We start from the raw sequence: 27,075 nt of genomic DNA, 5'->3' as shown, positions 1-27,075 counted from the left end.
CAGAAAGATAGAATAAAAGAGCTTAGTGTACCCATTGCATCTCTCTTAATCCAGAGAGCAATTTTGCCCAGTGGTTGCTTGATCTGTGGGTGATTTATGTAAGTTGTATTAAATTTCTACATGAAGTATTCTGTTACTATGGTGATAGGTGCCACTCCACACAGATTGTTTAAATAAAATTAAAGCAATTCTTTGTACTCAGTAGGCAGGGTAATTGCTATTAGTTTGTACACAAAGGTTATGAACTTAGAGTACCTCAGGTTTATTACATTTTCAGGGAAAGGCTCTAGACTTTTAGAAACATTTATGTAGGTTGCGTAAGAAATGTTCTTTTTTGTAGCATTTATTTAGTAGCTTGCATTGTATTTTTCCAATCGAGATTTTTTTTCCTCTCCCCTTACTTTGTTAAAAGATGTGTGCTCACCATTCTGCTTCTCCCATCCCTGTCAGTCCTTATGCATGTTTCTGATGGGGGAGGACAGAGTGGGTTCTGCAGGTAGAGGTGAGTTCTGGCTTCAGTGTGGAGGGGAAGGGAATAATAATAGAGTGAGGATGCCCTAGACCCAGTGGCAAGGAACTGCAGGGATTGAATAACTGTGGTGTGAGAAAGAAAGCAAATATTTCTGAACGGCAATGGGAATAAAATCGACAGGATTTGTGTGGGAAGTGAAGAGGAGTTGAAAATGGCACCCAGGTTGTGAGCTTGTGGGACATAAGGTGGTGGAGCTGTTGACAGAGACTGGGAAAGAAAGGGAGAACAGGGAGCGTTTGGGAAGAAACGTGATTTCAGCTTTCCAGCACACTGTGTTAGGGCTGGTGGCAAATATCCAGAAGGAGATTCTGTACTGTGAATGTGAACAGAAGGGATGAGAGATCTGTGACTCATCTGCACAGAGATGATAATTAAAGCAGCATGATTTTAGGAGACTGCTGAGCAACAGGGAAGAGGTTGCAGAAAAGGGGAGAGCTGAGGATAGAGCTCCCTGGGACTGTGGCAGTCAGAACAGCCATGATGGGAGACTTTTGGAGCAGCTCAGTGGAAAGAAAGTCGTGGAAAGAGCATATTTTGGGATGGTTACTTAGAAATACAGTGTTGTAACAACATCTGTGTAATTTTAAAAATTAATTTTGTATGGCAGTAGCCAAGGATTGTCTGTGGAAGCACTGGGTGTTGTATAGCTTAGAGGGGCTTGCTATTGCATTTTAGGTAAAAGACAGGAAAAAAGTATTTCCTTTCTCCCTCCCTCTGTTCCAAAAGTGTAATTGTCAGTGTCCCCAAAGCCATACCTTTTGTATCCAAAGACCTGCTAGACCTCTCAAAATCTAAGATGTGGTAAAACACCTCAGGAAGCCTCTGACTGTGTCATGCTCTTATTTCTTTGCATGTTGCCAGAAGAGAACATAACCTGCTTGCCAACTTCTGTAGCTTTTGGAGTATTTAAGAGTTTTTTGGTTTTGTAAAGGGAGTTGGAGGGGAGGGGATTGAACAGAGCTGTATATTTTGCCAATTTGTGTTCTACTATTGCAGTGATTACCCAGACATACTTGTAAATCACAGTCTGAGCAGGGTTCCATGGTGTCCATCAGTTTTTTAATCATCATGAAATATAGAACACAGCATTTTGTCATAGCCAACCATATCCTGGCCTGCTTCAAAAGCAGTGTGACCAGCAGATCGAGGGAGGTGATTCGCCCCTCTCATGAGACCCCACCTGCAGGGCTGCATCCAGCGCTGGGGCTCCCATGTAAGGAGGGTGTGGACCTGGTGGAGCAAGTCCATGAAGATGATCAGAATACTGGAGCACCTCTCCTATGAGAGAGGTGAGTGAGTTGGGGCTGTTCAGCCTGGAGAAGAGAAGGCTCCAGGGAGACCTTATAGCTGCCTTTCAGTACCTAAAGGGAACTATAAGAGAGCTGAAGACAGAATTTTTACAAGGGCATGTGGGGATAGGACAAGGGGTAATAGTTTTAAGCTGAAAGAGAGCAGGTTTAGATTACATATAAGGAAAAAATTTTTCACTGTGTGGGTCATGAGACACTGGAACAGGTTGCCCAGAGGAGTTGTGGATGCCCAATCCTTGCAAGTGTTCAAGGCTAGGTTGGATGGGGCTTTGAGCAACCTGGCCTGGTGGGTGACACCCCTGCTCATGGCAGTGGTATTGGGACTAGATGATCTTTAAGATCCCTTCCAACCCAAACCATTCTACGATATCAATCAAGTTTATTATTTTAAAGCTGCAATTGTTTTTTCCTGCCATCAGCTGTATTGGATGTATTTTCTATGTATTTTCTAATTTTAGTGAAACACTAAATGAACTCAACCTGTCTTACCCTTGTACCAGTGGCTTGGTCCAAGAAAAGCAATGAAGGGTAATAATAAATCAACGTATACTGGAAGTTATAAGACTGTTGCCTTCTTCATGTGTTGGCAAAGCTTTAGACTTTGTCATCATTGTTTTTGAGAACTTCTGTGAGAACTCTCAGTGACAATTCCAGCAAACCTCAGTCTTGTGGCTCTCTTGCTAGTGCTGAATTGGGCAGAATTCAAACCAAACGAGCCTTTCTAGAGCCAATGGCATAAGTTCCCTAGAGCTAGTGACACTTGAACAGGCTTGGAGTAGGCTCCTTGAAGCCAGAACAACTTATTTTTCATGGTGTGGTACCGAGTCTGAAGGGGCTGGGAGTTATGTCTGAGCATTCTCAAGTTAATTTTTTATTGTTGCTAAGTAGCAAGACCGACAGATCATCCATTTGACTTATACTGCTATTAAAGGATTCAGTTACAGTTTTAATCAATTTGAGAAGCAAAGGGATTTAAAGGATAGCTTGGTTTAATTCCAACCAATGGCTACATTGCTCGAGAGAGATTTTTATGCCAAAGGTTTGGCAATGCGTGAGAGTCTGAACCCTCTTTTAGCAATCATGTAATTCATTGTTCTTGTTACAAATAGAGTACTGGAGTTACATAGTCTAGAGCATTTTGCATGACTTCAAAAACAATGGTGACAGCAATTCTATCAGACATCTGTTTTTAAGCAGTACATAAAATCTAGCTGGTGCCCTCTTGAAACTAGACATGGAAGATGAGTGGAGTTGCTCATGAAAGATGCATTTCCCAGGTGATTTTACTACCACTTTTAAAATGGTGTTCCTAACACAATTGCCTACATTTGTATCTGAAAAATGCTAGAAAAAACCCAGTGCAATATACACAAATACATACATGTCAATTGCCTTCATCTAAGTTCAGTTGGACTGCAGAGGAAAATAAATGAAAAAAACAGGGAAGAAGTTCCACCAGAAGTGACTTGAAAGCTGCCTGGAGAATGAATAATCTCATGGCAAGCTCTTGTTCTTTACAAGTTGCTCCAGTTTACTCCATCACACAACCTGCTTCTGGGCAATGCCACTATCATATGAATTTATAAAGGACATTTTTTGGCTAACATGTTACCTGAGAATTGGGAGATTTGGGGTTTGTTGCTGAAAATCATACAACCTGCTTCTGTATCAGTTCTGCCTAAGAAATTGCCTTGCCTTGTAAGAAAAAATATTTTACATATACATGAGCACCTAAAGCATTCTGCTGAACAAAAAATTACAGTGAAAGAAGTCCATGCTGTCTCTTGAGCATTTGGATCTAAGGATTAGTAGAAATGCTGAAATGTTGCTGAAAGAAATAATGCACATATTTATGCATTTCTCTCAATTTTTTATCCATCAACTATTTGTATGTATGTATTTTATTTTTTTAACTAGCATAATTTTATTCTGAAGTTAAATTATGGAGTTGACAGGAACTTAAAGACTGCCAAGAGTGCAGTGCAGCAGCTGCCTAGAATATGTGGCAAACCCATGAATAATAATAATAATAGTAGTAGTAGTGGTAATAATGATGGTATGTTTTGAGAGCATAGCCTGCAAGTATCCTGAGAGGTGTGTTTGATAGGTAATTGCAATAGGTAATTTGACAGGTTGCCAACTTGAACTTGTACACCAGATCATATGTATGCAAAAATAGAAGTGTTTTCTGTTGAATAGTTATCCCATAGTTACAGTGCTAGAGAACTGCATGAACATTTTTTTACCTATGGGATATGTGAGCAGTAGGATGAGTTGGCAGATCTTCTGTATCTCAGTACTTCACATTTTGAGTTAAGATTTAATTGACTTGGGTGCAAAGAAAACAAAGGGTAGGAAAAGTGCCAGTGTAATTAGCTGACTCCATTCCCCACTTCTGTGACATACGAAGACAAATGTTGAAAAAGAAGATAATAACAGTGAGGGTAGAACTAAAAGAAAATGGAAAAATATACCATCATAAACACTGCTTTTGAAAAGAAGTCCACAAATATTTGTATTTTATGTATGTTGTTTCACATGTGGTTTGTTCTAGCGATGTCTGGGGTAGGCCACAGTGATACGTGTACATTTTGCAGCATTGCCACAAGCCAGTGCTGTCTAATTCGATGGGTTTAATTTAAATGTGCTTAGTAATTATTTCTTATGACATTATGGTAGGATCTGTGCAGATAAAACTCACAATTTGTTTTGTAGAAATAATGCAGAATTGTGGTTATGAAGGTCAGAGCTTCTGGAAGAAATAAGTGATGCCTCTCAGCTGCAGTGTAGTGTAGATCTTGCTACCTTGCCTGGTAGTCTTAAAATTAGATTTTAAAACTATACCGGGATTGAAAATGCAGAAGAATCCTCTTCCTGATTTGTGTGGTTTGTTCTTGCTCTTCTTATTTTTCTCCCTTACTGCTTTTCTTTTTATTTCCAATTTTGGACCTCATGTTTCCCTTTTTTTGGGATATTAGCCTAGTTCCAGCTGTCTCCACAAAGGTCACTTTTGCCATTCTTTATGCATGAGGCAGAGCTGGAGAGAGTGACTATGAAAGTCTGATATTAGTAATAAACTTGTTCTCTCATGTTTCCCTTTTATGTCCCTCTTTTTGTGGATGACACTGTCCCATTTTTCTCTCTCAAACTGCTTATGGCCACTATTTGACTGTCTTCAGGAAATGTAAATTAACACTTCTTTTGTTGCTTTATTAACAATCTGTGTCATTAATCTTCTAGAAAATAATCCACATTTAGAAAATAACATTATACTGTTTCAGCTGAAGCTTTATTTGGTTGGTTAGAAGAAGATCATATAGCCTAGCTTCAGTTATAGTATGGGAGTGAATGTACATAGTAAAGTTCAGAGAATAAACAGGTAAAAGTAATATATCTCGTCCTTGCTGTAACTGTGTATTTCAGTTCAGAGATAATCACAGTATTGTTTAACTAAGTGAATAGCAAATTTTTATCTTGTGTAGGAGTAAAGCTTGGTTGCAGATTTTTATGTGTGTTCTTGCTTTTCTGAAGTAGAAAAAAGTTAATGTTAAACTTGCATATGATCTGTTTCTTACCTTAATTGCAATGTTTTGATACTGTAGTTAAACAGATATTTAAGAAAATTTTTCAGGAGTAAGATATAGGCTTGTATGGAAAGAAGAGGCATTCTCCAGGTGTGGGTGGTATGCTACTAAGAATAAAAAATTATTTCTAATTGCATAATTAGAGACTTTTTATAGTTCTCAAGTGCTTTAAGCTTTTTTAGTTGAATTAAAATGGGTATGAAAAAGTAATAACTGTAAATGGTAAAGGCTCCCAGTAATTTGCATTCAGCTTATCATGCCACCTAAGGGGATGTTTGCAGAGGGTGGGCACAGTTATCTTCAGCACTTGCTTAAAGATAAAGCACAAGGCAGCCAAAGGGAAATGAGCTGTTGCCTATGACAAAAAGTGACTTGTGGCTTTTGCTCTTGGGGCCGTTCAGAAGCAGCCTCAGCCCTCATCTCTAGGGATGGCTGCAGGGAAACGAGCTGCAGGGATCAGCTTGGTGACCTTTTCCTAGGTTTCTTTGAATCCTAGACTTCAGGGCTGCTCTGGTCTATGGCTCTTTACATTCCTGCATGTTTCCCCGAGTTCATGCTTAAATTATGTTTGGTTGGATATCAATCATGTATGGAAAAAATATATTTTGGAATTGTTTGTGTTTTTTTTATCGAAACATTGCATTCGCTCTCCTCCAGTTTTTCTGTCTTTTGTGGTTTACAGAACTGTTAATTTTTCTCTTGCCTGAATATGAAGATGTAATATCAACAGTCTGCTGTCTGCTATGTGATGAACTCATTTAGCAGTTCCTCTTCCCAGACCCTGAATTTGTAGGGAATTATATGTTGAGAAGTTAAGGGTGAATCTGTTCACAGACTGGATGCCTGAGAAGTTTTCCACTTGTTTTACTGTTTTTTGTGGATTCAGAAATATTTGAATATTTTATATATATACATATATACTCCTGGTTTGCTGAAAATAAGCATATATAGCTTCCTTTGTGATCATGGAAGAGATTAATTTCAAGGATTTAGCAGTATTTCTCTGTTATTCACTGTTTTCTTGTTTGTAATAAACATATAGAGTATTTGAGAACCCAGAATCCTTCTTCCTTTAGTCTCAGACAGTATCCTCTCTAAGCTGAATGTTTAAACTTATAGTAAATTCTTCTTATTAACAATGAAATAATTATGTCTGCTTAAAAGCACTTTTTTTTTGTTCTTCAATATAAATGTTGCAATCTCTTCCTGCTATTTTTGCAAAATGATTCATAAGAAACCATGCAGAAAATAGATGTATCCAGATTGAAAATGTTACATGCCCTCCCACATATAACAATGAAATGTGTGTTTTGCTACTAAGATTGCGAATACTTCATTGATGTCTGCATATAATTAAATGTGTTAGATTTTCTTTCTGGCTATACTTACTAGCAAATGTTTCCTGAATGCCAACAGCTGTTATTAGGAAAATGCTCCCTGATCAACCTGCTACTTCTGCATGGGTTGCTTTATATAAAGCTTAAGAACACATTGGCTTTTCTTGCCTGAGTAACACTGGAAGTGCTTCATGGATTAAAAGTTCATTCTTTTTAAAACAGTTGCATATAAAAAAAGTTCTTTTTCTAGCATGATAAACTGATTTTAAAACGAGACTTTAAACATGAAAACTTTGTCCCATTTTTCATGTGGTTTATTAGATAGGACATAAAGCATCTGTTCTAAACAGAGTTTGCACTAATTACCGTAAAGTTACTCTTAAAAAAGAGTGGTTCTTTCACCAATGTTGGTTGTCTTTCATGTACTCTCTGCCTTGCTAACTCCATTTCTTTATATCCACTGAGATTTTGGCCTGTCAGAAAAACTTTCACAGTCCCAGACTCCTGTCTGTTAGTCTTGCCTATAGAACCTGCCTCAAACGCTACATAAGGTGACAAGAATGTACATGAAGTCCCCAGCAGGCTGTGTGTAACCAGAGAGTCTGCCTCCAGTTTCCTTTGTGTTTTATTTGGCGTTTCTCCTCCCTCCCATGTTATGCTATGTTATAAACAATCAACATGTGCAAACATGTCAGTTCAGCTCAGCAAGAATTGTTCATCTTAGTTTCCTTTCTTAGTCATTTAAGACTATTGCTGGTATCTCTGTTTTTCAGTGTTACCACTACAAGCAGGTAATTTTTGTCCATGGTCAGGGGTGACTGGTTGAAGGCACTTGTCAGGTATGCATGGGACTAGCAGGCATGTGGCAAAAGGATGTAAAGTGGAGAAAGAGCACTATCTGTCTCAAGGAAGGAAGCAACAAGAACTAGGGAATAGATATAAACATTTACCAGTATTGCCTTTCTGTGGTGGCTTCACACTTTGGTTACATGAATCTTTTCATTCTGTCCAAGTCTTTGAAATATTTCATTTCATCCTAAGGACTTTTCTATTCAGTGGAATTCTTTTTAATGATAAATCAAGGAAGGAGGAATGATTGGACCAACTTAACCTACCTTTTCTGCTTTACTTTTTTCAGGATTGCACAGTATATGAAACAGAGAATAAAATTCTTCATGTGGTAAGTAGTGTTTGGTTTTCTGTTAAAAAATGTATTTGTATAGACTACATAGAATTTTAGAGCTGTGTGGTTCGTGCTTTTTGTATGCAGTGCCAGTGTGACAATGAACTAGTCCGAATATGACCGAGTGAATGTATAGAACTACTTGTGGATAGGTCATGATGCTACAAACCTGTCATATGAGAAGCCAGGAACTTTGCAAGGGTTTGTCTGAAAACTGCGCCTAAGTTTTAGATATTAATTTCTGTTTCATGTTGTGGCTGAGCTTTAGTGAGTATTAAATTAACCCAGATCTTGTTTCTAAAAGTTAGAAATGAAGATAATATCTCTCAGAGTGAATAATGAGTTGGCTTAATTTATTCACTATATTTCACATTTTCATATTATACTGGTCTTATTATAGATGTTAAGGAAGAAAATACTTCATTTCTTTATTTTAAAAGGTGAACTTCCCAGTAAATTTTGCAGTACTTTTTTCCCCTTTTTTTTCCTATTGCTTCCATATCAAAGGCTTGACAGGCTGCGTTCTATAAGCTTTTGATACTTTGGTTTCACAGTGATGTGGAAATAATAAGTCTCCTTGTATTTTTAAATTTCACTGACATGTTTTCAGCTGTGGGACACAATGAATTAGCAAATTTATTGAGCTCGTCTATGCTAGGCCAATCTCTACAAGTATGTGAGTAAGGAGGTTTTTAATTGCATAATCTTGGCAGAGGTTAAAGTGCTATAAGTTTGAAATCATTATATATAGCCTGGTTTTCAAAACATGTTGTCTACTATAAGAGATGAGAGTTCTGACATCTGCTATATACAGTATATAAATTTTACAAATCAGCAGAAAGGACTGTTAAGGCAGTGTTTAGAGTTAATACAAGCTTCAACAGACAATTTTGAGGAAACTGAAAGCTGACCATAAGCAATTTTGTGAAAGAGGTAAATCTATGACTAAATAAGTAAAAGATAGGATTTGACATCATATTTCAAATTTGAAAGGTAGTATTTTACACATGCAGCTGAAAAGGTTGATGATAAATTGGAATTGAAAGCAGTCACAATTCCCTCTAACCTCTCTCCTTGGAAGACAGAAAAATGTGTTGTGGGTTTAGCCCATTAGACAATCTGGGGGGAGCAATCTAACAGTAGATTAAAAAAGAGGATAGGAGCAGACTGCTGGATCAAAGTAGTAGATTTTTGTCCACATTACCTGTTTGTGGTCCAGTGGTTTACTTTATGTTGAACTTGTGTTCTGGGTTGAGCATCTTCGTTGTTCACATGGTGAGAAGTGTTATTTTGGCCTGTTGTGCTGTGGTTAAGGGCTGGAGCTCTGTAAGCACACATCTCCTGTGGGAATGCTGCCCTGTTTCCCCTGGAGCGAGCCTACTGAGTTCCAATTTGGAGAGCAAGAAGATGCAGTGGGCACAGAGAGGGTTGTGAGACCATTCTTCCGCTGTTGAAGTGCAAACGTGGAAACCTCCAAAGTTTACCTGTCACTGAGTCTTCATATCTTCCTCTAAAGCATGGTGAAGTAGGCAACATCCCTTGCCAAAAGCAAGATCCTCAAATAAATGACTGATTGGTTTGCTTTAATTAGGTAGGGCCAAAAAATAGTTCAGGTGTTCATATTCTAAAGGCAGTAGTTTCTTTTGAAAAGCAGATGAATGCCCTCTTTCCTTCAGAAGTGGCAGTGTGGGTGTTCATGTGGAGATTGCTGAATCACCTTGTGCATAGATAGTGTGTTTTAACGTCAATTCATGTATTCCCATGCTAGCTCTCTGGGTATCACTGAGATATTTTTAAGAAATGGTGTTCTGTGGAGACGGACCTCTATAGCTTCAGCTTATATTCCAGAAAGAAATATTTTTGTTTGTTCCAAGCAATTTCGAGTTTTTTAGAAAAGCGTTTTGATTGTCACTCATAATATTAGGTTAAGTATTAAACTAATCTCTGGTATTCAAGTAAACACGTAGAATGTATCTAAAGGAAAAAGGTCTAATTGAAGAATTACAAAGTTTTAAGAAGAAATTACCTACTTAAACTTGTTATTTCTTCTAAATGGAGTTCCAAAATGTGTCTGGGGAAAAAATGTCTCTTCTACAATTTTTTGCCCCAGGATTGTAGAAGTGTTGAAACAATTATTTTAAAGACAACTATATTTCTTAAAGTTTTGATTTTTTCCCTGTGACTTTATTCACAGAAACACCTGGTTTCTGTGGAATAAGAAGCATAAAACCACACACGAATAATGTGTTGGGTTTTGCTCATTAAAATATTGATATTTCTGAAATATGTATGGATACAGAGAAGTGCTTCATATTTCTGCCACTTCATTTCTCAGTATGTTTTTTCCAGATTAGATTTTGCTCAGTAAGCAATGTAATAAATAAATAGTTAAATAATAATAATAATTTGTTGATATAACCAGAAAGTAAATTGCACCACAAAATAATACCAACAGAAGTAGGTGGCTATAGAAAATATTAATTTTAGAAGAACAGGTTTTAAAATACACTGAGCCTAAATATGAAGGGATAAGCCACAGGTGTAGTATTTACTTCAAAACTGAAAATTAGTCTGCTCTTGCTAGTTTATATTTAGAATCTTTGTATTGATTTAGCTTAAGATGGTAAAATGTTTATAAAACTGATCAGCTTAAAAGGTTGTCAGTTCTGCTTATTTGGGGAATTATAAGTTAATCATTGCAAAAGTGTAAATGGAGCTTTAAAATATTTGAAGAATTGATTCCATCCAGCTGTTCAAGGCTGTATGTGATGGAAATATCCAGTACAGATTAATCCATATGAAGCAATAAAGTATTAAAGGGAGCGCAAAGCGAGAAGGACTAATTATAGAAAGTAGAAACCAGGCTTTGGTCAGATTAATAATAAGTTTTAACTGAAAAATTTTAATAGTCTTTCTTTTAAGTATTTTAGTTTAATTCCGTAAAAAAAGAGAATGTTTTCCTAAGGAATTTCACTGTTTTAAAATTGGGCTGCATTTCCTGCAAAATGAAAATGCAGTTTTATTGAGTTGGGAAATGGTAGAAAGTGAATCTGCAGAGTGAAGCTAATATTAAGAAGTTTTTTGAAAAACAAATGAGCTATTTAAATTTAAAAAGAATAACTAAGTTGAAAGAGAAAAGAACAAGCAATGGATCAGAATGTTCTTCTGGTAACAGCCTTGTTGAAACCACAGTGACAGTAATTTGCTCCTGCCCACTATATTTGAATATTTGTTATAGAACTATAAAGGACTAAAAATACATTGTCAAAGGTATCATTTTTACAGTCCTATAAAAGAAAAAAAGAAAAATGAAAAAGTAACCACCTTCTTTTTTTCAGGAGTCTATACCTTGCAAATTAAACCAAGCAAGCTTCATTCTAATAGAAGCCTCTCCTTTTGCATCCAAAATAAGATGTAGTTCACAGTTTAAACTTCATATATGTAAAAATGCCGGTTCAGGCCCACTTGGTTTTAATATTGCTGGAGTTATTGATGTATTCCATACAATACAAACAATGTTTTGGACTAAAATTACTTTATTAATAATTATTGGGTTTGGATTAAGCATTCTGATTAGACTTCATTTTCTCAAACAGCTGTAATTAGCAGAGCTGCTTCTTTTTTTTTCCCAAACAAATTAAAGTTAACAGTGCCCGGATGTTTTTGCTTACTTTTAGCCTTGAACATCCATATGTCTTATGGATATCCTTTCCCTCATTCAAATGACATAGGTGAGGAACTTAATGAGGGAGGCTGGTGCTGCTGTTGCCCTGGGAATGTGTTTCAGCCATGATGCTTCAGTATTGAAATACTTGGCAAGATAGATTTAAGCTTGATCACTAGCCTGGGTAAAATTAAGGACAGGGACAAACAAGTCTGTTTGCTTGATCAGAAACACTTAGTGACCATAGAGCTGCCTGAATCAAACAAATAGAGAGTTTGGGGGAAGACCATGTCCTTACGTACTTGCACTCTGCTGCAGAAGACAGATGTTTTCCCAGGACATATTGAAGTAGCCACAGAGAATTGGAACAGATAGAAATCTAATTTAGTCACCTTTAGGTCCTTATCCCTCTCGCTGAAAGAAGGAATAATTATAGAAAAGCTGTTAGAAATTGGTACCCTATGATCCAAAAATACAGATAGAAACTAAGTATTACCTGTAGGTAATGCTGTAGGGCTTAAAGTACTTTCCTACTGGGGAAAAGATAATGTTTCCCTTTGAATTTCTACCAAACAACTAGGTGCTGTGTGGTGATATTTTTGTGCTCCTTTGAATCATTTAACTTTGCACATAAAGACTGTGGTGTAGCTTCAGTCTGCAATTACAAGTGTGTCACTTGAATAGAGAGTTACTGCAAAAGAGAACTGAAGTTGTTGCTAGAAGGCTTATAGTGAGAACAGGGACTGTGCACAAAAGGAGAAAATGTAATAATCTGTTGATTTCTCTCAGTTAATAATTTGTAACTTGCTTTTTTTCTAGTGTGGAAAATTCTTTCCCTTTGTTCAGCTACCTTGCACACTGGAAGCTGAGTGCAGCTTGAGGAAGGCTGGGGATTTTTAATGCCTGCTGATTTTTGTGGGAGCTAGTGGGTCCTCAGCTTCCTGTGGCCTCTTACTGTAACTAACACTGCATTGCAGCAGGCAATCAGCAGTTACAAAAAATAAAGGAACCTGATCTCATTAACAATGTTTTCGTAAACAGAAGTGTAGTTTTAGAAAGCATCCAAAGGTACTCTACCATTAAAGAGAAAAGGTGAGAAGATAGTACTACCATCTGATTTTACTGGCACTAAAATACACTTCTATGATACAGCTTGTCCTGAATAATTATGTGTTCATAAATTTTTCGGAACAAAATGAGTAGCATTTCTTCTATTCAAATTAATTGAGTAGCCTACATGCAAAGTATTATATCAGTCCATTTTTTTCCATAAAATAAAATAACTTATTTTTAATACAATTAATCATTTAAAAAATTAATATTAAACCCTCTGGATTTATCTCACCTATATAATTTCTCAAATTGGATTTACATGTGCTGAGATGAAAGCTCCAGTGAAGTCTGGGGTGTTTAGGGAAAATTTAGTCAAGCTAGAAGTAAAGTTACATAGAACATAACTTTAAATTTAGGCAGGGTTTTTGCTTGAGTGAATATGGGATGAACCTGATGAGCCTTGGTAGGAATTATATAGGAAGAGAAGCATAGGGAAGTCACAGATGGTTTATGTGGGAACTTTCTAAGTGCAATAGCATATTGTCTCCGTTAAATTGACATTGCTTCTGTGCTAGGCACAGGCAAGGCACTGGATGGTAACTGCATTCAGAGCCTCTAGTTAAAAGCTGGTGTAAACTGACACAGCTGTACCCTATGAAAATGCCCCAGAGCCATCCAAGCTCTGATATATTCCTGGGCCTGAATTTCCCACTTCCTCCTTCTCCCATCCTTGACAGACATACACATCCCCCCCAAAAACCCTCAAACAAAACCCCACAAACTGTGAATGAGATGTTCCTGAGAGTAAAGGTGAGGAAAAATGCATTATTTTGCCTGTGTCAGCCTCTGGACGTGTTTCCAGTGAGAGCCTGCGTACCCTCTCTTTGCAGGGGGGAGGGAATATCTGCTGTGTAAGACTGGGTTTCTTGCTGTCCTGGCTCTGGACAAGCTCAAAGTTCATGACAATCTCTGCTTTTAACATAAGCCCAATAGATTCTTGATCCTGCTTACAGTTCAACTCTTTAACCAAGAAATATTTAACCAAAAATATTTAAGCGTCCAATAGTTTATAGGGAAACTCGTAAAATTCGGTAAGTATGTAACAGAAGCAGGCTTCTCATACTTTCAGAAAAAGGTAAAGGAGTTGTTATTTTCTCACAGCAGCTGCAAGTTTTAGATGGTTGGGCAGAACCCAGGCTCCTAGTTTAAAAAAATTACTTTTTGTTCCCAAAGTCTTGAAACTATGCCAGAACAAGAAAACTCAAATAAAATGCTTAGTGTTCTGAAATTAAAAGATCAGTTTAATTAAAATCAAATTAGTTAGTCATTCCTTGGAAGTCCAGGCAAAGTGAATATGCCAATTTGCTGTGCAATAGCAGTGAATCTTAAATTCATAATCCTCCTACAGGATTTGTGTGTCCCTCCAAAGGAAAGGACACACAAAGAAAACATTTTTCAATTAAATGAATTTGCTGGACAGAACTATTCCATAATTACTAAGCAGATGATTCTGTGTTTAGGTCTCATTATCCAGAGTGGCTGTTTCTTGAGCAGCTCTCTTTACGGGTGCAGTTAGTTATGGCATGTTGTCTTACTGAATCACTCAGGCCCACTAGTGCTCAGTTAGAAGAAATATAGCTAATTCTGTTGGTCAGAAATTGAGAGAAGTAATTCAAGAACTTTAGTTAGTTTTCTTTTTTTTTTTTTGTACCTTCTGTTTTCTTTTGCTGTTCCCAGTCACCTTTGATACTCATACATGATAATAAACCTGATAACATTTAATCAAGCTTTAGAAGTTATCTGTCTTAAACCTTTGTCTTCACTGTGGTGAGTTCTGGGCGCTCATGAAGTGGAAAATATTTTGTAGTAATGCAGCAGTTTTGCCCTACATATAATTTCTAGGAAGGTAGTTGTGTATACATCCTCACATTTTGAATGAGCATTTACATTTTGGAAAGGTCATAGAATTTGAAGCCTTAATCTGAAAGTGCATCCTGTAGTCATAAGGTCTTTTCTAAAGACTTTGCTGTGGCCCATTTATTCTGCTTAGAATGGGTATGATAACCTGCTGTTGGACTGCAGTGTGAATATCTAAAGAAGCTGCAAGACCCAAAAGACAATAATTTTTTAGAAATGCATTGAAGCATATGGGAGATTTTTTTTATCCTAGCAACTTCGTGATTTTGACATCCAATATTCCCAGAGCTCCTCTTGGGGAACATTCACACCACCTTGTTTTAGAATTGCAACCAATATAACAGTATTGGAATGCTGATCTCCACAGACTTACTGTGTAGTGTATGCTGTACCCCTCTTATGGAGAGGCAGAGGGAGAGCAGCTGCTCCAGGGAGCAGCTCAGCTTAGGCTTCTGTTCTGTGCCCAACTCCTCACCTTTCCCCATCCTCTGTCAAGGCAGCTGAGGACTTTTCTTTTAATGAGGAGCCATGTCTGTGACTGACATACCTTGTGTTGGGTGGTAGGAACACTCCTTTTCTGTCCATTTTGGCATCTCTCTGAAATGCAACAGTTGAAAAATAGGAGAAAAAAAAATAGTTCACTACAAGCAAAAGTTTCTCTGAAACTGCTAAGAACTCCATAAATTTAGTAGTTTTAGAGGAGATTAATAGGAAGAATAGGTGGGTGAATACAAGTCTAAAGTTATATCTGTTTTCGTCTGCAGAGAGGAATTTATAATGTAGGTCTCTTCACTTTGCATATGGAGAACTGAGTGCTCTGTAATTTTTTTTAAACAATTTTTCAATAATTGTCAGTGCAATTACAAGAGGTATGAAAATACAAATAGCATGCCAATACTGTGTTGAAAAAAGCCAAACAGAAATCTAAGTTTTGATTTTTATTATGGAATTTTATATAGTTTTTATATTTTAAAAATGTCAGCTCAACACAATTTTTGTGTATCCAAAAGCCATTAAAAGAAACCCAAATTTCCATAAAGTTCACTTTTTCACTTCTTTCTATTTCAGGTAAAACACAAAATATTCTTGACCTCATTTTATGTATTTCTTGGCTTCCTTTATTCAGTAATGATTCTGCATCATGACAAAGCAGAAGGGGTGGTGTGTGTGGCTATGCTTGAAAGTAGTATTTTTTCTGGAAGAAGGTTGTATTGGTAATAAAAACTTTATTATATTTTCCATTTGATTCTGGTTTGTTTTTTCCACCCTGAAACAATATTTCTCAACAAAACAAGTGATCTATATACAAACCTAAACTTTTAACTGTTTGTAAATAATTTGAAGAGGAGAAAATCATAGTATCCTCATATGTAACAGGATTAAGATTTCACTGTACTTGGATTTATTCTTTTTTTCTTTTATAACTTAATTTTTTTTATTTTCTTTTTTTACACAAGATATTTGTAGATTGTCATTTGGAATTATAATAGTGATTTGGCAAGGAGGCTATATCCAGTTTTATATTATTTTTCCATAACATTGTAGTAGATATTTTTTACTGTAAGAACTATACTTTGCAGTCTTGGAAGATTGACTGGTGCAGCAGTTGTGTGCAGTTGTGTTTCAGTCTTTTGAGGAGACTGATTAGGTTTCATCTTTTGAATTTGAGAGCAGTTAAGCTGGTTCTTAATTGATTTTGGAGAGACCTGCAGTTTTGGGACCAGAAGAATGTTCTAATCCCTGAATTTGCTGACAAAATTGTATCTGGAAATCTAAACAGGGAATTCATTTAAAGTTGCTAAAAGAGGACTTCATGGAAAACTTTGAAACTCTCAAAGATCACTTTCTTACAAAAATATGAGAGAAAGATAGGAAAACCTCACAGCTTTTCTTCCTCATGAGAAGAGGGTTTTCAGGGAGTGAGAGATCAGGAGATAAACAGTACCAATTTGACAGTCCTGGCCTTTTTAGAAACTTTTTCTGTCTTACTGCAAAGAGGCTACCAGCGATAACTGGTATAAGAGTTATCCCATCGTGTAGTGGTGATTTGTTGTAATCTTCATATCTGCAATAGTAAATCATGCTTGGCAGCTGTAGAACATGAGAAATCCAGTCTGAAGACAATTAGCATGTTTTATTAGAATCATAGAATCATAGAATCATAGAATCGATTGGGTTGGAAAAGACCTCCGAGATCATCGAGTCCAACCCTTGGTCCAAATCCAGTCCATTTACTAGATCATGGCACTCAGTGCCACGTCCAATCTGCGTTTAAAAATCTCCAGGGATGGTGAATCCACCACCTCTCTGGGCAGCCCATTCCAATGCCTGATTACTCTCTCTGTAAAGAATTTTCTCCTGATATCCAACTTAAATTTCCCCTGGCGGAGCTTAAGCCCGTGCCCCCTTGTCCTATTGCTGAGTGCCTGAGAGAAGAGACCAACCCCCACCTGGCTAGAACTTCCCTTCAGGTAGTTATAGACGGTGATGAGGTCACCTCTGAGCCTCCTCTTCTCCAGGCTAAACAACCCCAGCTCCCTCAGCCTCTCCCCAGAGGACTTATGCTCCAGTCCCTTCACCAGCCTTGTTGCTCTTCTCTGGACCCGCTCCAGCACCTCAATATCCTTCCTGAACTGAGGGGCCCAGAACTGAACACAATACTCAAGGTGTGGCCTCACCAACGCAGAGTACAGGGGAAGGATCACTTCCCTGCTCCTGCTGGCCACGCTATTTTTGATACAGGACAAGATCCCATTGGCCTTCTTGGCCACCTGGGCACACTGTTGGCTCATGTTGAGCTTCCTGTCAATTAGTACCCCCAGGTCCCTTTCTGCCTGGCTGCTTTCCAGCCACTCTGTGCCCAGCCTGTAGCGCTGCAGGGGGTTGTTGTGGCCAAAGTGCAGGACCCGGCACTTGGCTTTATTGAACTTCATTAGTGTAGAATAAACTTCAGAGTTAATGGGAGTTGCCTGACATCATTAAGAGCCTGATTTTTATCTGTACTGAACTTCTGCATATTCAATGGAAATTAGTGTGGTTTGGGGCACTTATTGTCTTTGCAAAAGGTGTGGGCAGGGTGGAGGCTGGAGCTCAGCACAGAGAATGCATGAGAGCAGCTGGCACAGTCCCTATTTCTCTCTACTCAGATGCAAAAGCATTTACCTCTTATTCTTTCCTGTTCTGGCACTGTGTTAGTTCGAGGTCATCACAGAAAATGTATTTTGTATTGCACTGCTCGCTGAGGCCTTTTCCTCTCCTCCTTATTTTTGTCTGCCTTGTACATACTTGCAAAACATGATGGTTTAAATTGTACGTTAATACGCAAATAGTTTGCAGTGCTTATTGTGACATTTTCTTTTCTTTTTTCTTTACCAGTGTAAAACTCTCTCTGGAGTCTGTGATCACATAATCTCGCTCTCTTCTGACCCACTGGTTTCTCAGTCTGCCCATCTCGAAGTGATCCAGCTTACAAACATCAAGCCAAGTGAAGGGCTGGTAAGAAGTACGCAGTTAATCAAACCCACCATCCAGGATGAGAAAGTGATTTTTTAAAAAGCAGTTGAATATATGGAAAGGAATAGGACATTTTAGCCTTTCCTGTTTTAAAGCTTGAAAACAATTTGATTACCCAGGCTAGTTTGGTTTCTCATGCAGCTGGGCCACCAGGGATGTATTTTGTAAAGCTGACTGAAGTATGCAAAGAGTTCAGTGAACAGGGAGAAATGAGTAAGAAGTTCTTGCCATTTATACTAGCTTCTGGAAAATGGTTCAGATTGTTCTAGGATCTTGAAGTCTGAAGGGATTTAAATTACTAAGATCAACTCAACCCAGAAGTTTGCGTGGGCTTGTGAACAAAATCTGTCAAATTCTGGAAAATATTTCATAGTATCTCTGGGTTATAAAGCTATTTTATGTTATTCAAGGACTCTATAGCCCTCCTGATAAGTAACTCATTGAATTTTATTGCAAGTACTCTGCATTCTTAATCAGGTGCTTGTAAAGGCTCTCAGTGCAGCCATCCTGTGTTTGTTTTTAAAGAGATGACCATTGATCTTTTGTTTGCTCATGTAATCCAACACCCACTGCATGGAAAAAGCCAACACTGATAACAATTCTAGCTGTATGACTTTACGTCTCTTATAATATCTCTTCCCATAATTTTTGAAGGTAGAGTAGAAGGTGATCACACTGCCGTTAAACATTTTTTTGCCTAAAGAAAGAGCTTTTGTAACTTCTGTCCAAACTTATTCTCATTCCATTTTCTTGAATCTTCTTGAAGAACTGTACTCTTTGCTGCATGTTTTTAAAGTTGTCTGGACTTCATACTTTTGGAGAATATTTTGGTTTGTGGGTCGGTTGCTGCTGGGTTTTGGTTTGATTTATTTTTTTGACAAATCTGGTATATCAAGGTATTTAGAACAATTGTACACTAAATTAATTTTCTTTCTTTTGGAAAATCACTATTAAAATATGAGAACAATCCCAAACACTTGGATGATTAAATATTGCCCCATCCTTTGTTTTAGTCTGCAATTTGTTTTCCCTTCCTCTTCTTTTTTATCTCTGAATGCATTTTGAAGTTGTCCTTCAGGATATCAGCTTTTCATGGATTCTCCCCTCCCTCTTTTCCCTGCCCTTACTCCTGTAATTTTAGCTCTTATACCACTTCACTGCAGTCAACCTTTTGAAATCCTATCTTCTACTGTAATTAGGAAATCTTCTTCCCCTTTCTCTTGATCACCTTTTTATGAGTTCTGTTCATTTATATCTGAACTTTAATTTTTTTTCTTTCTGTCTTTGTGACTATTTTGTTGTGGTGTTTTCCCCTCATTTAAGTCTTTGTGTTGGTTGATGTTAACCATTACTGACTGAAAAATGTTGAACGGTTTTTTTGTAAATAAGAATATGTTTCATGGGTCTGTTCCTGCTGGGTAGTTGATGAGAGAATCTCTTTCCTTCTTTGTGCCTCTGTTTTATACCCTGTGTCTGTCTTATCTGTTTAAACTGGAAGCTCTTCAGGCAGGTTTTTTTCTTTTACTGTGTTTGTGAACCAACTCAACAGGGTCTTGATGCTGACTGAGGATTATTGTGTCATTGTCATAAAAATAATTATATGTATTTTTTTCTGAAAAGGAAGATAGCAGTCACGCAGTATACAAACCTTAGAAGGATACAATGCTATTTTGACACAGTCATATTTTTTCCCTTCATCCTTGCCCATATTCCACTATTCTGTTGCCTCTGCATTGTGCCGTCTCCTGTAGATTGTGAGCTCTTCAGAGCAGGCGCCAAGGAAGGTTTGTTTGCACGAGAAGGGTGAATATCATAACCTTTCTCTTTGTATCAGTGCCAATCTTGTTAACAGATCACCTTTGTCACATTGTTCTTGGTGCTTTATATGGTTTTGGGTTGTTGGGCTTTTGTTTCTTTGTTTTTTTAAACTAACATCTTTCAATTAAGATACAGTGACTGCATATCAGTACTGCCCTATTGAGTGCTAAGTGTGTCAGTGTGAGAATTTATGGTGGAGCTTGGAAGTGAGAATATTCTCTGCACATCACAAGCACTTGGATGAATGTGAAGCTCGATAACTTCTGGACCTTCTTCCAGGATTTGTGCAATTATGGAGGTGGAAATATGATCAACTTTCCTGTAGATTTTTGACCTGCATGACAGTTCTGTGCTGGCTCTACCAAGCACTAAATAAAATGTTCTATAAGGACGGAAAGGCTTCAAGCAGAAGGAAAAAGACAAGGATGGCTGCTAACTGGGAAGATTTTTTTTGTCACCTATCATAAACAGAATATCTAACATGTCTCAAATTCCATAGCTAAGAAGCTGAAGTAAATCTGGGAGAGAAAAAGGAAAGAAGAAGAGAAGGAAATTAAAAGTTTGGAACTCATGGTAAATATATGATGGAATTAAGAAAATGGTTGAAGTTTTTACAACTTAAAAAAGATTGGAGCACTATCAGAATGTTTTAATAAGCACAAATAGTTCCTTCACTGTGTTTGATCTTTTCTTGTGGAAACGTAAGTATTTGTCAGAGGTAAATGTAAATTGTCAGACCAATACCTGAATGCAGAAGGAATGTGTAAATGTGTTGCAGGGTTTACCATGTCTTATAGATATTAAAACTAGCTACCATCTATGACTAAATAACTTGTCAAGCAAGTAAATCTGTCAAGCAGAAAATGTTGTTGTGATGTGGGAAACCTCTTGTGTACTGGGTAAAGCAATGTTATGGGTCTGTTTTGGGATTGGTGTTCTGGTTTTCTTTCCCCTTTCCCCCCCCACCCCCATCCCTGGTCTCTTTCCCAGGTGACTGGATGCATTCCTGTGTTCTCCAGTGAGTGTTGCTGGGGGAAAAGATACTGCATAGCCACTGCGGGCTGTAAGGGTGAAAAGAGTTTTCAGGGTAGAAAGTTATTTAAAAAAAACATAAAATGGACTAATGTGGTCAGCTTTGCAATCACCAGCCTGCTCCCATGTGTGATCCTCTCTTTTTTCCTTTTTTTCCCTTTTTTTTTTTTTTTTTAATTTGAGGGCTTCTAAGTTGTTTCCTCTGTATTAGTGAGCAGAATTTAATTTTGTGTGTTTTTACTCTGCTGATGTTCTACAAAGAGACAAAACTGACTAGCTTAGGTAGTATCTTTTCCCGTGAAACAAACTTAAAAATATTGCTGTTTGATTGAAAACAGTGAGTGTATTAAGACAAAAAGCAGGAAGTCAAGTTTTCCTTGAGTAGTTTTTCTGCAACAGTCACTTCCTATTTTATCTTTATTTTATTATAGGGCAGAATATCAGAGAACTGTAGCAACGGTTAATCTTGAATTTCAATTTTTTCATGTTCATATAATCACTTTAATCCCAGTCAGGTAAGGTACTGTACTGTGTGTTCAAGCTTACTAGATTCAGAAATGCAAAGGTAAATCCACCAGAACATGAGAGTGATTGTCAGAGTTCCTTTTTACCTGTTGAAGCAAACACAAAAGACACCTGTCATCTAAAAAAATCACTAATAAAATACAAGTCGTAGATACAACAGGGTATGGCAACTGATTAAAGGTGCACTGCTGACTCCCTTTCCAGGAATCCAATGTACTACTATTCCTAATATTTCTCCTGACATTTTTTTTGTTTGAAATAGTGGAGAAACTGGGAAATAATTATGAACAGGATTGTGTGAGCTGTTTGGGGTTAAAGAGGCACGTGCATCTTTTGAGGGCTCCATTAAAATAGTGTCACGGTGAAAGTAAAAACGTGTGTGATAAAATGGAATTAGTATCTTCTTTTCTTTTCTATCCAACATTGCATAAAATATTTTAGAAGTATATCATATTCTGTTTTCACTGTTATAAAAAAAAAGGCAAAAACAAAGAAAGGAAAAAAAAAGAAAAAGTCACAAGGTCTCTTTTCTAACCCTTAACTGAATCACCAAGATAAAATATAATGTTTGGTTTGAAATTAGAGTTCTACCCATAACTGATCAGAATAATCTCGCATGCAATTAAGCATGGTTTACCTGTTCTTTAATCCAGACATACATTTATTCCTGATTATTAGGTTGGTTAGCTTATGGTTTCCTTCCATTTGATGTAACTGATTCTTGTAAATTCTTAGGGACCATGGCATTAACTTTGAATACCTAAGATGCATATCTAACAATGTTTCAGTACAGATGAACAGCGCACACTGATCTCCCCTGTATTCTTGATTGCTGAAAGTACTGTTGATATTGTGCAGCCACAAGGAGGCAGAGAGGGGGAAACTTGTAAATGCCTTGGGTATTCTTATTTCCATTCCAGATAAAACAATTGAAGCCAGAAACATTCTCTTCTCTGTACCATTTCCCATATATTGTTCACTTAAAAGGAGGAGTGGAGGAACGTGGCTAAAAGGGGCTCAGTTTTCTGTTGCAAAATGTTACCTCTCCTCATTTAAAAGCTGCTCTATAACAAGAATTATTAATTCTTGCTCTTGCAAAATTAATGTGACATGGTACTAATGTAACATTTATTAATTTTACACATGTGCACAAAATACAATCTGAGATGGGTTTTTTTTCAACTTCTCTCTTACCTCTTAATGTGTGCAGTCTTGATCTTAGCCTTTAAAGAGCATTCTGCAAAAGTTCTTTTTCCTCTTTTCTCAAAGTCTTTTAAATTTGTGGAAAAGACTAGATTGGATGTGAATTGCACTTCACTGTGATAGCACACTTGGATGATGTTACTATCCTTTGGAATAATGCTTTGCACAAAACTAAACACTGCATAGCCATTGAGTGTGAGATTGTATCCTCAGCTTTCACCCTGATGTTTAGAGTTAAAAGCAGTAACTCACTAATTTCTTCAGAACTTGCTCTCTGTGGGGACCTGACTCAATGTTCCTGTCACCATGGTCACTGTGATTTTAGCTTTTGCCATGATTTTAGCTTTTGCAGGGTGTATGACCCAGTCACTTAGATCTGGATCCTGAGAGGGATTTAGGCCCTGATTATTGGTGGTTTGAGGGCAGGTATGTGTGCTAAATAACAGGTACCAACATATCTCAGCCTCTTTTGTGGCTCCTTACACTTTCTGTAAGATGTGTGTATATTAGTGTTTCCCTACCTCACAGGGGTGTTGTGAGGATAAATGTATGAAAAAACCATTCTATATTTGAGATAATTAAGCGGAAACTGCATGATGGGGCCAACTGATGGACAAATTACTGAAGGTACATAGAGACACTGGAAGTTTAAGGATGATGTTAGGGGTTTCTGACTGTGTAGTAATGAGCTTGATTTGTTATCTAGATGATCGGATTCTTGATTTGTTACCTTCGAGCTGTGGCAGCTCAAGATGACAACTGGGTTTGATGCCATTACCACTATATAATTGTGCAGAACAGAATTTGAGTTTACTTTTGAGCCCCTTATCCTGAGAAACTCATAAAGTCCCTGCTTTTTTTACTGGGGATATTATCCACTTTGTTAAGTGAGGTGTACTCCCTTGTTTCTGCTACCAAAATGTCTGTGAGTTCTAGTCCCAAATCAGATTAGTCCAACCTGATACATCCTCTTTGCCTCTTTACCATACTTATTCACTAGTAAGTGCACTCTGTTCCTCAGGTAGGAACAGATTTCTTTGTGGCACTGTGATTAAAAGGAGAAAAAGTCTACGGAGAGGATGTTTACCTGCTTTCATGAGTGGTTGGGGGAAAGGAGATTCCTCAGAAGTTGTTGAATGCTCAGTGTCTGTCAATTATGTCTACTTTTTCCTTCTCTCGGTATCATAGTGGATGCTGTTAAAATGTTTGAATTAAGGCTTGATGAAAAAGCATATTTGAGACACTGTGTTAAACTACCCATGCAGGAACTTCTGTCTGTTCATAAGCTATCCCTCCTTCTTCATATTTTTTGAAAGAATTGGGATAGCTAACAAAGTTGATGTTTAAGTTTGCATCATTGAGTTTTATAGCTAAACTGTCCACTGAGATGAGTGGGGCTGTGAGAAAATCTTGCAGCCATTCTGCAGGCACAATTCCGAGCGGTCATTTGCAGCTTGAAAGTTACATTTGTAGTGTTACCTACTGTAGACTCCAGATCTTTTAAAACCCAATCTAGTTTTCAAAGCAAAATGAAAGTATTGGTCATACTAAGGCAATTTGTAATTTTGGGGATTTTTGTAATCAGGTGTTGTTATATTTGTAGTTGAAGGAGTGTATTGAAAAAACTGGGAAGTATACATGGACACAACTGTGGCAAAAGTTTTAGTTTCCTATTGCTAATTAGGGCCAAAATAATTTGGGCGGTTCCTCTTGAAGTGTATCAAAAAGCACTCTCCTATTAGAGACAAATTCCTCATGGCATGTATTAAAATCCACAAATCTTAAAGAAAGCAAAAAGAAAAGACAGATTCTTTTAGAGATATGCAAATTTTGTTTGGATGGTGATGGTTTGTGAAACACTTTAAAAATTCTTTCCCATGATGTCTTTTTCTTAGGGTATGTACATTAAGTCAACATATGATGGTCTCCATGTAATTACTGGAACAACAGAAAATGTAAGTATTGTTAATACTGTATGTTCAGGCCTGGAAACCTTTTTGACCTTACCTGTGGTTAATGCTTTCCCTTTGCTGTAGACTACATTTTGCTTGCAAACGTGTGCTAGTTGGCTGTTGGGGACCAATGGCATGTTGGACAGCAGAGATGCTTGTGCTTGTTTAACACAGAATTGAAAGAGTTGTTCCCAGTTAAGGACCAGGGGAAGCAATTTTGATTTGTTCTTACCTAAAATGCTGCAGTTGATCAAGACAGGAAGCAGCTGCCTTGGAGTTATTTTGCTCTGTGAATAAAAGATAAATGTCTATATTATGTGTAGGCTGTTATGCTGGAGTTTGCTGAAGAATTAGACAAACAGCTTTTATATTTTCCATCTATCAATCTTCATTTTGTAATAAATGAATGCATGAAAATGAACATCCCCTTACATTGACAAATAACCATATATTTCTGCATGAACTTCTGAGTAATACCTGTAGAAAGGAACACTTATTACCAGTGTACTAATTCTCACTAAAGGCATTAGATAAAGTAAAACATAATAGACTACTTTTCAAAAGCCTTTGAAATACAACCTCCTTTCCTTGTACACCATATTCAGAGAACTGGCTGTCTGTTAGGAGGTGAGCAAAACGATAATTTTGGGGGAAAGGCTTCTATCCATGATCTTCAATTAATACAGAACAATCACTAAACAACACGAAACTGTTCCATAATGATTTAGGCAATCCCTTTCAAAGATTTTGATGGCATTTTCTTGAAATGAAGCTGTCAGAAATGTTTGTTTTATCCTGCTAGTGTGTCATCCTGTGGGAAATGCAAAATACCTACCTGGTATTTACAGCTGCTGCATCTGATCTGCTGTGAGGTTCTGTTAATATCTCAATAAAATAGGAAAATTGTTTTCTTCCTCTCATAGGAGCTGCAATCTGATAGCCTTTTTCCTTTCTGTTTTCTGCTGCTGCTGTGGGCAGGATATCCATGGGTTATAACCAATATATATAGATATTCTGCTGTAGAACTCGTGTAAATGCCACCTGTCTTAAAATAAGGAAAATTTTAAAAAAATCATCCTTTAAATCAAAATTCTGGAGAGTCAGGCCTACAGCTAGAGACATCATCAGTGAGATTAGCAAAACTAAACAAACCCAACAGAACCATAGTTGAGCTTAATCTAGAAAATATATGAAATAAAGAGAATGGTTTTTACAGTTGAATTTCTCTTGGATTAAAAAAGGAACAATTTCTCTTCATGACTTACTAATGGATTTAATTTCCCAGGGGCAAAGATAAAAATAAAATCTTAATGCATTCCCTCAAAACTCTTATCTTTTGTGATTCATGAATATAATTTAAAGCTATGTCAGGAAGCTTCAGTCATGATGACTTTTCTGCTGTTTTTACTGACTCTTTCACTCACTGTGACACCCTGGAGGTGCTCACAGTCGACCAAGAAACTGCACTCTGTTGTCAAGGGAAAAAGCCTTTGTATGTTAAAGCATTTGTGAAAATGAGTAGTGCTTTAGAGAAAGCAGGATGTCTCCTGCTTTTACAAACACACTCACTAGCTGCTTCCTTTAACACACACACACACACACACACACACACAAAAAAAAAAGTTTTGATTCAGATAGATGGGAGGAGAAACATCTAAGCAGCATGGCCAGAGCAAGATCATGATAGTGCACATATGAGCTGACCTGCTGATCTTGACATGTTTACTGCTTGCAATACAGTTTAACTTCTAGGAAACAATAAGAATCCAAAATCTCTTCCATTTGAAAAAAAATCTTCTGTCCCTTTTCTTTCTGACTCTGCTCTTCCAAGTGAGACACTGGCAGACTTTTTTGTCTGAAAGATCCCAGAAAAGCACAATATCTCCGTGTTAAACACAGTAGCATGGTAATGTTAATGTGAGATAGTAGTTTTGTAACCACAGTTGTGCTTTTTCTTTTTGCCATTTGAGATGTTTGATGTCCAGCTGCAAAGCCCATTACAGTTTGGATCTTGCTGTTCAGCATCAGGAGTCATCTCTCCCAACACATCAGCCCTGCAGATCAAAGCAGCTGAGCTCTGAAACTTGAACTGTGAGAGAGCAGTGTTTCCTTACAGGTCACTGCTTCTCTCTGGTGGTCCTGTAGCATTAGAGTAAGCTGAGCTTTCCAGTTCATGTCTTCTGTCTCTTTTTTTTTTTTTTGGAAGTAACAAATCTAAAGTGTGTATTGGTCCAGCAAGAGATTTTAGGTTTCTTGTTGAGTAGCCCTTTCAGACCATGTTGGAGAGATTATTTTAATTCATGAATCAAATGTATCCTTCAAATAAAACCATTTTGTCCTTTGGTTTTCCAATAGAAAAGAGTATTTTTCTAAAGAAATAGCATGCAGTGCATCTCCAGCAGGAATGTAGCTTTGAAGGGGGTGCTTCCAGTGTCCCCATTTACTGTGCACT

General features: G+C 37.4%; 1 protein-coding gene across 5 annotated transcripts in view; it reads left to right on the top strand.

Moving 5' to 3' along the window:
* CNKSR2 (connector enhancer of kinase suppressor of Ras 2) overlaps nucleotides 1-27,075 on the top strand; it is a 210,175-nt gene that overhangs the window by 69,329 nt on the left and 113,771 nt on the right. For all 5 annotated transcript variants that reach the window (XM_027731127.2, XM_027731128.2, XM_027731123.2 and 2 more), the window contains exons 5-7: nucleotides 7,902-7,943; nucleotides 17,956-18,075; nucleotides 24,567-24,626. In XM_027731127.2, the coding sequence (XP_027586928.1) occupies nucleotides 7,902-7,943; nucleotides 17,956-18,075; nucleotides 24,567-24,626 (222 nt within the window). The remainder of the gene's footprint in view (nucleotides 1-7,901; nucleotides 7,944-17,955; nucleotides 18,076-24,566; nucleotides 24,627-27,075) is intronic.

This window comes from Pipra filicauda, unplaced genomic scaffold, assembly GCF_003945595.2.
Source record: "Pipra filicauda isolate LSUMZ 115617 unplaced genomic scaffold, ASM394559v2 scaffold12_size5214236_pilon, whole genome shotgun sequence".
NCBI lineage: Eukaryota > Metazoa > Chordata > Aves > Passeriformes > Pipridae > Pipra > Pipra filicauda.
Note: the sequence above shows the minus strand (reverse complement) of the source record. Positions and strands in the feature narration are given on the sequence as shown.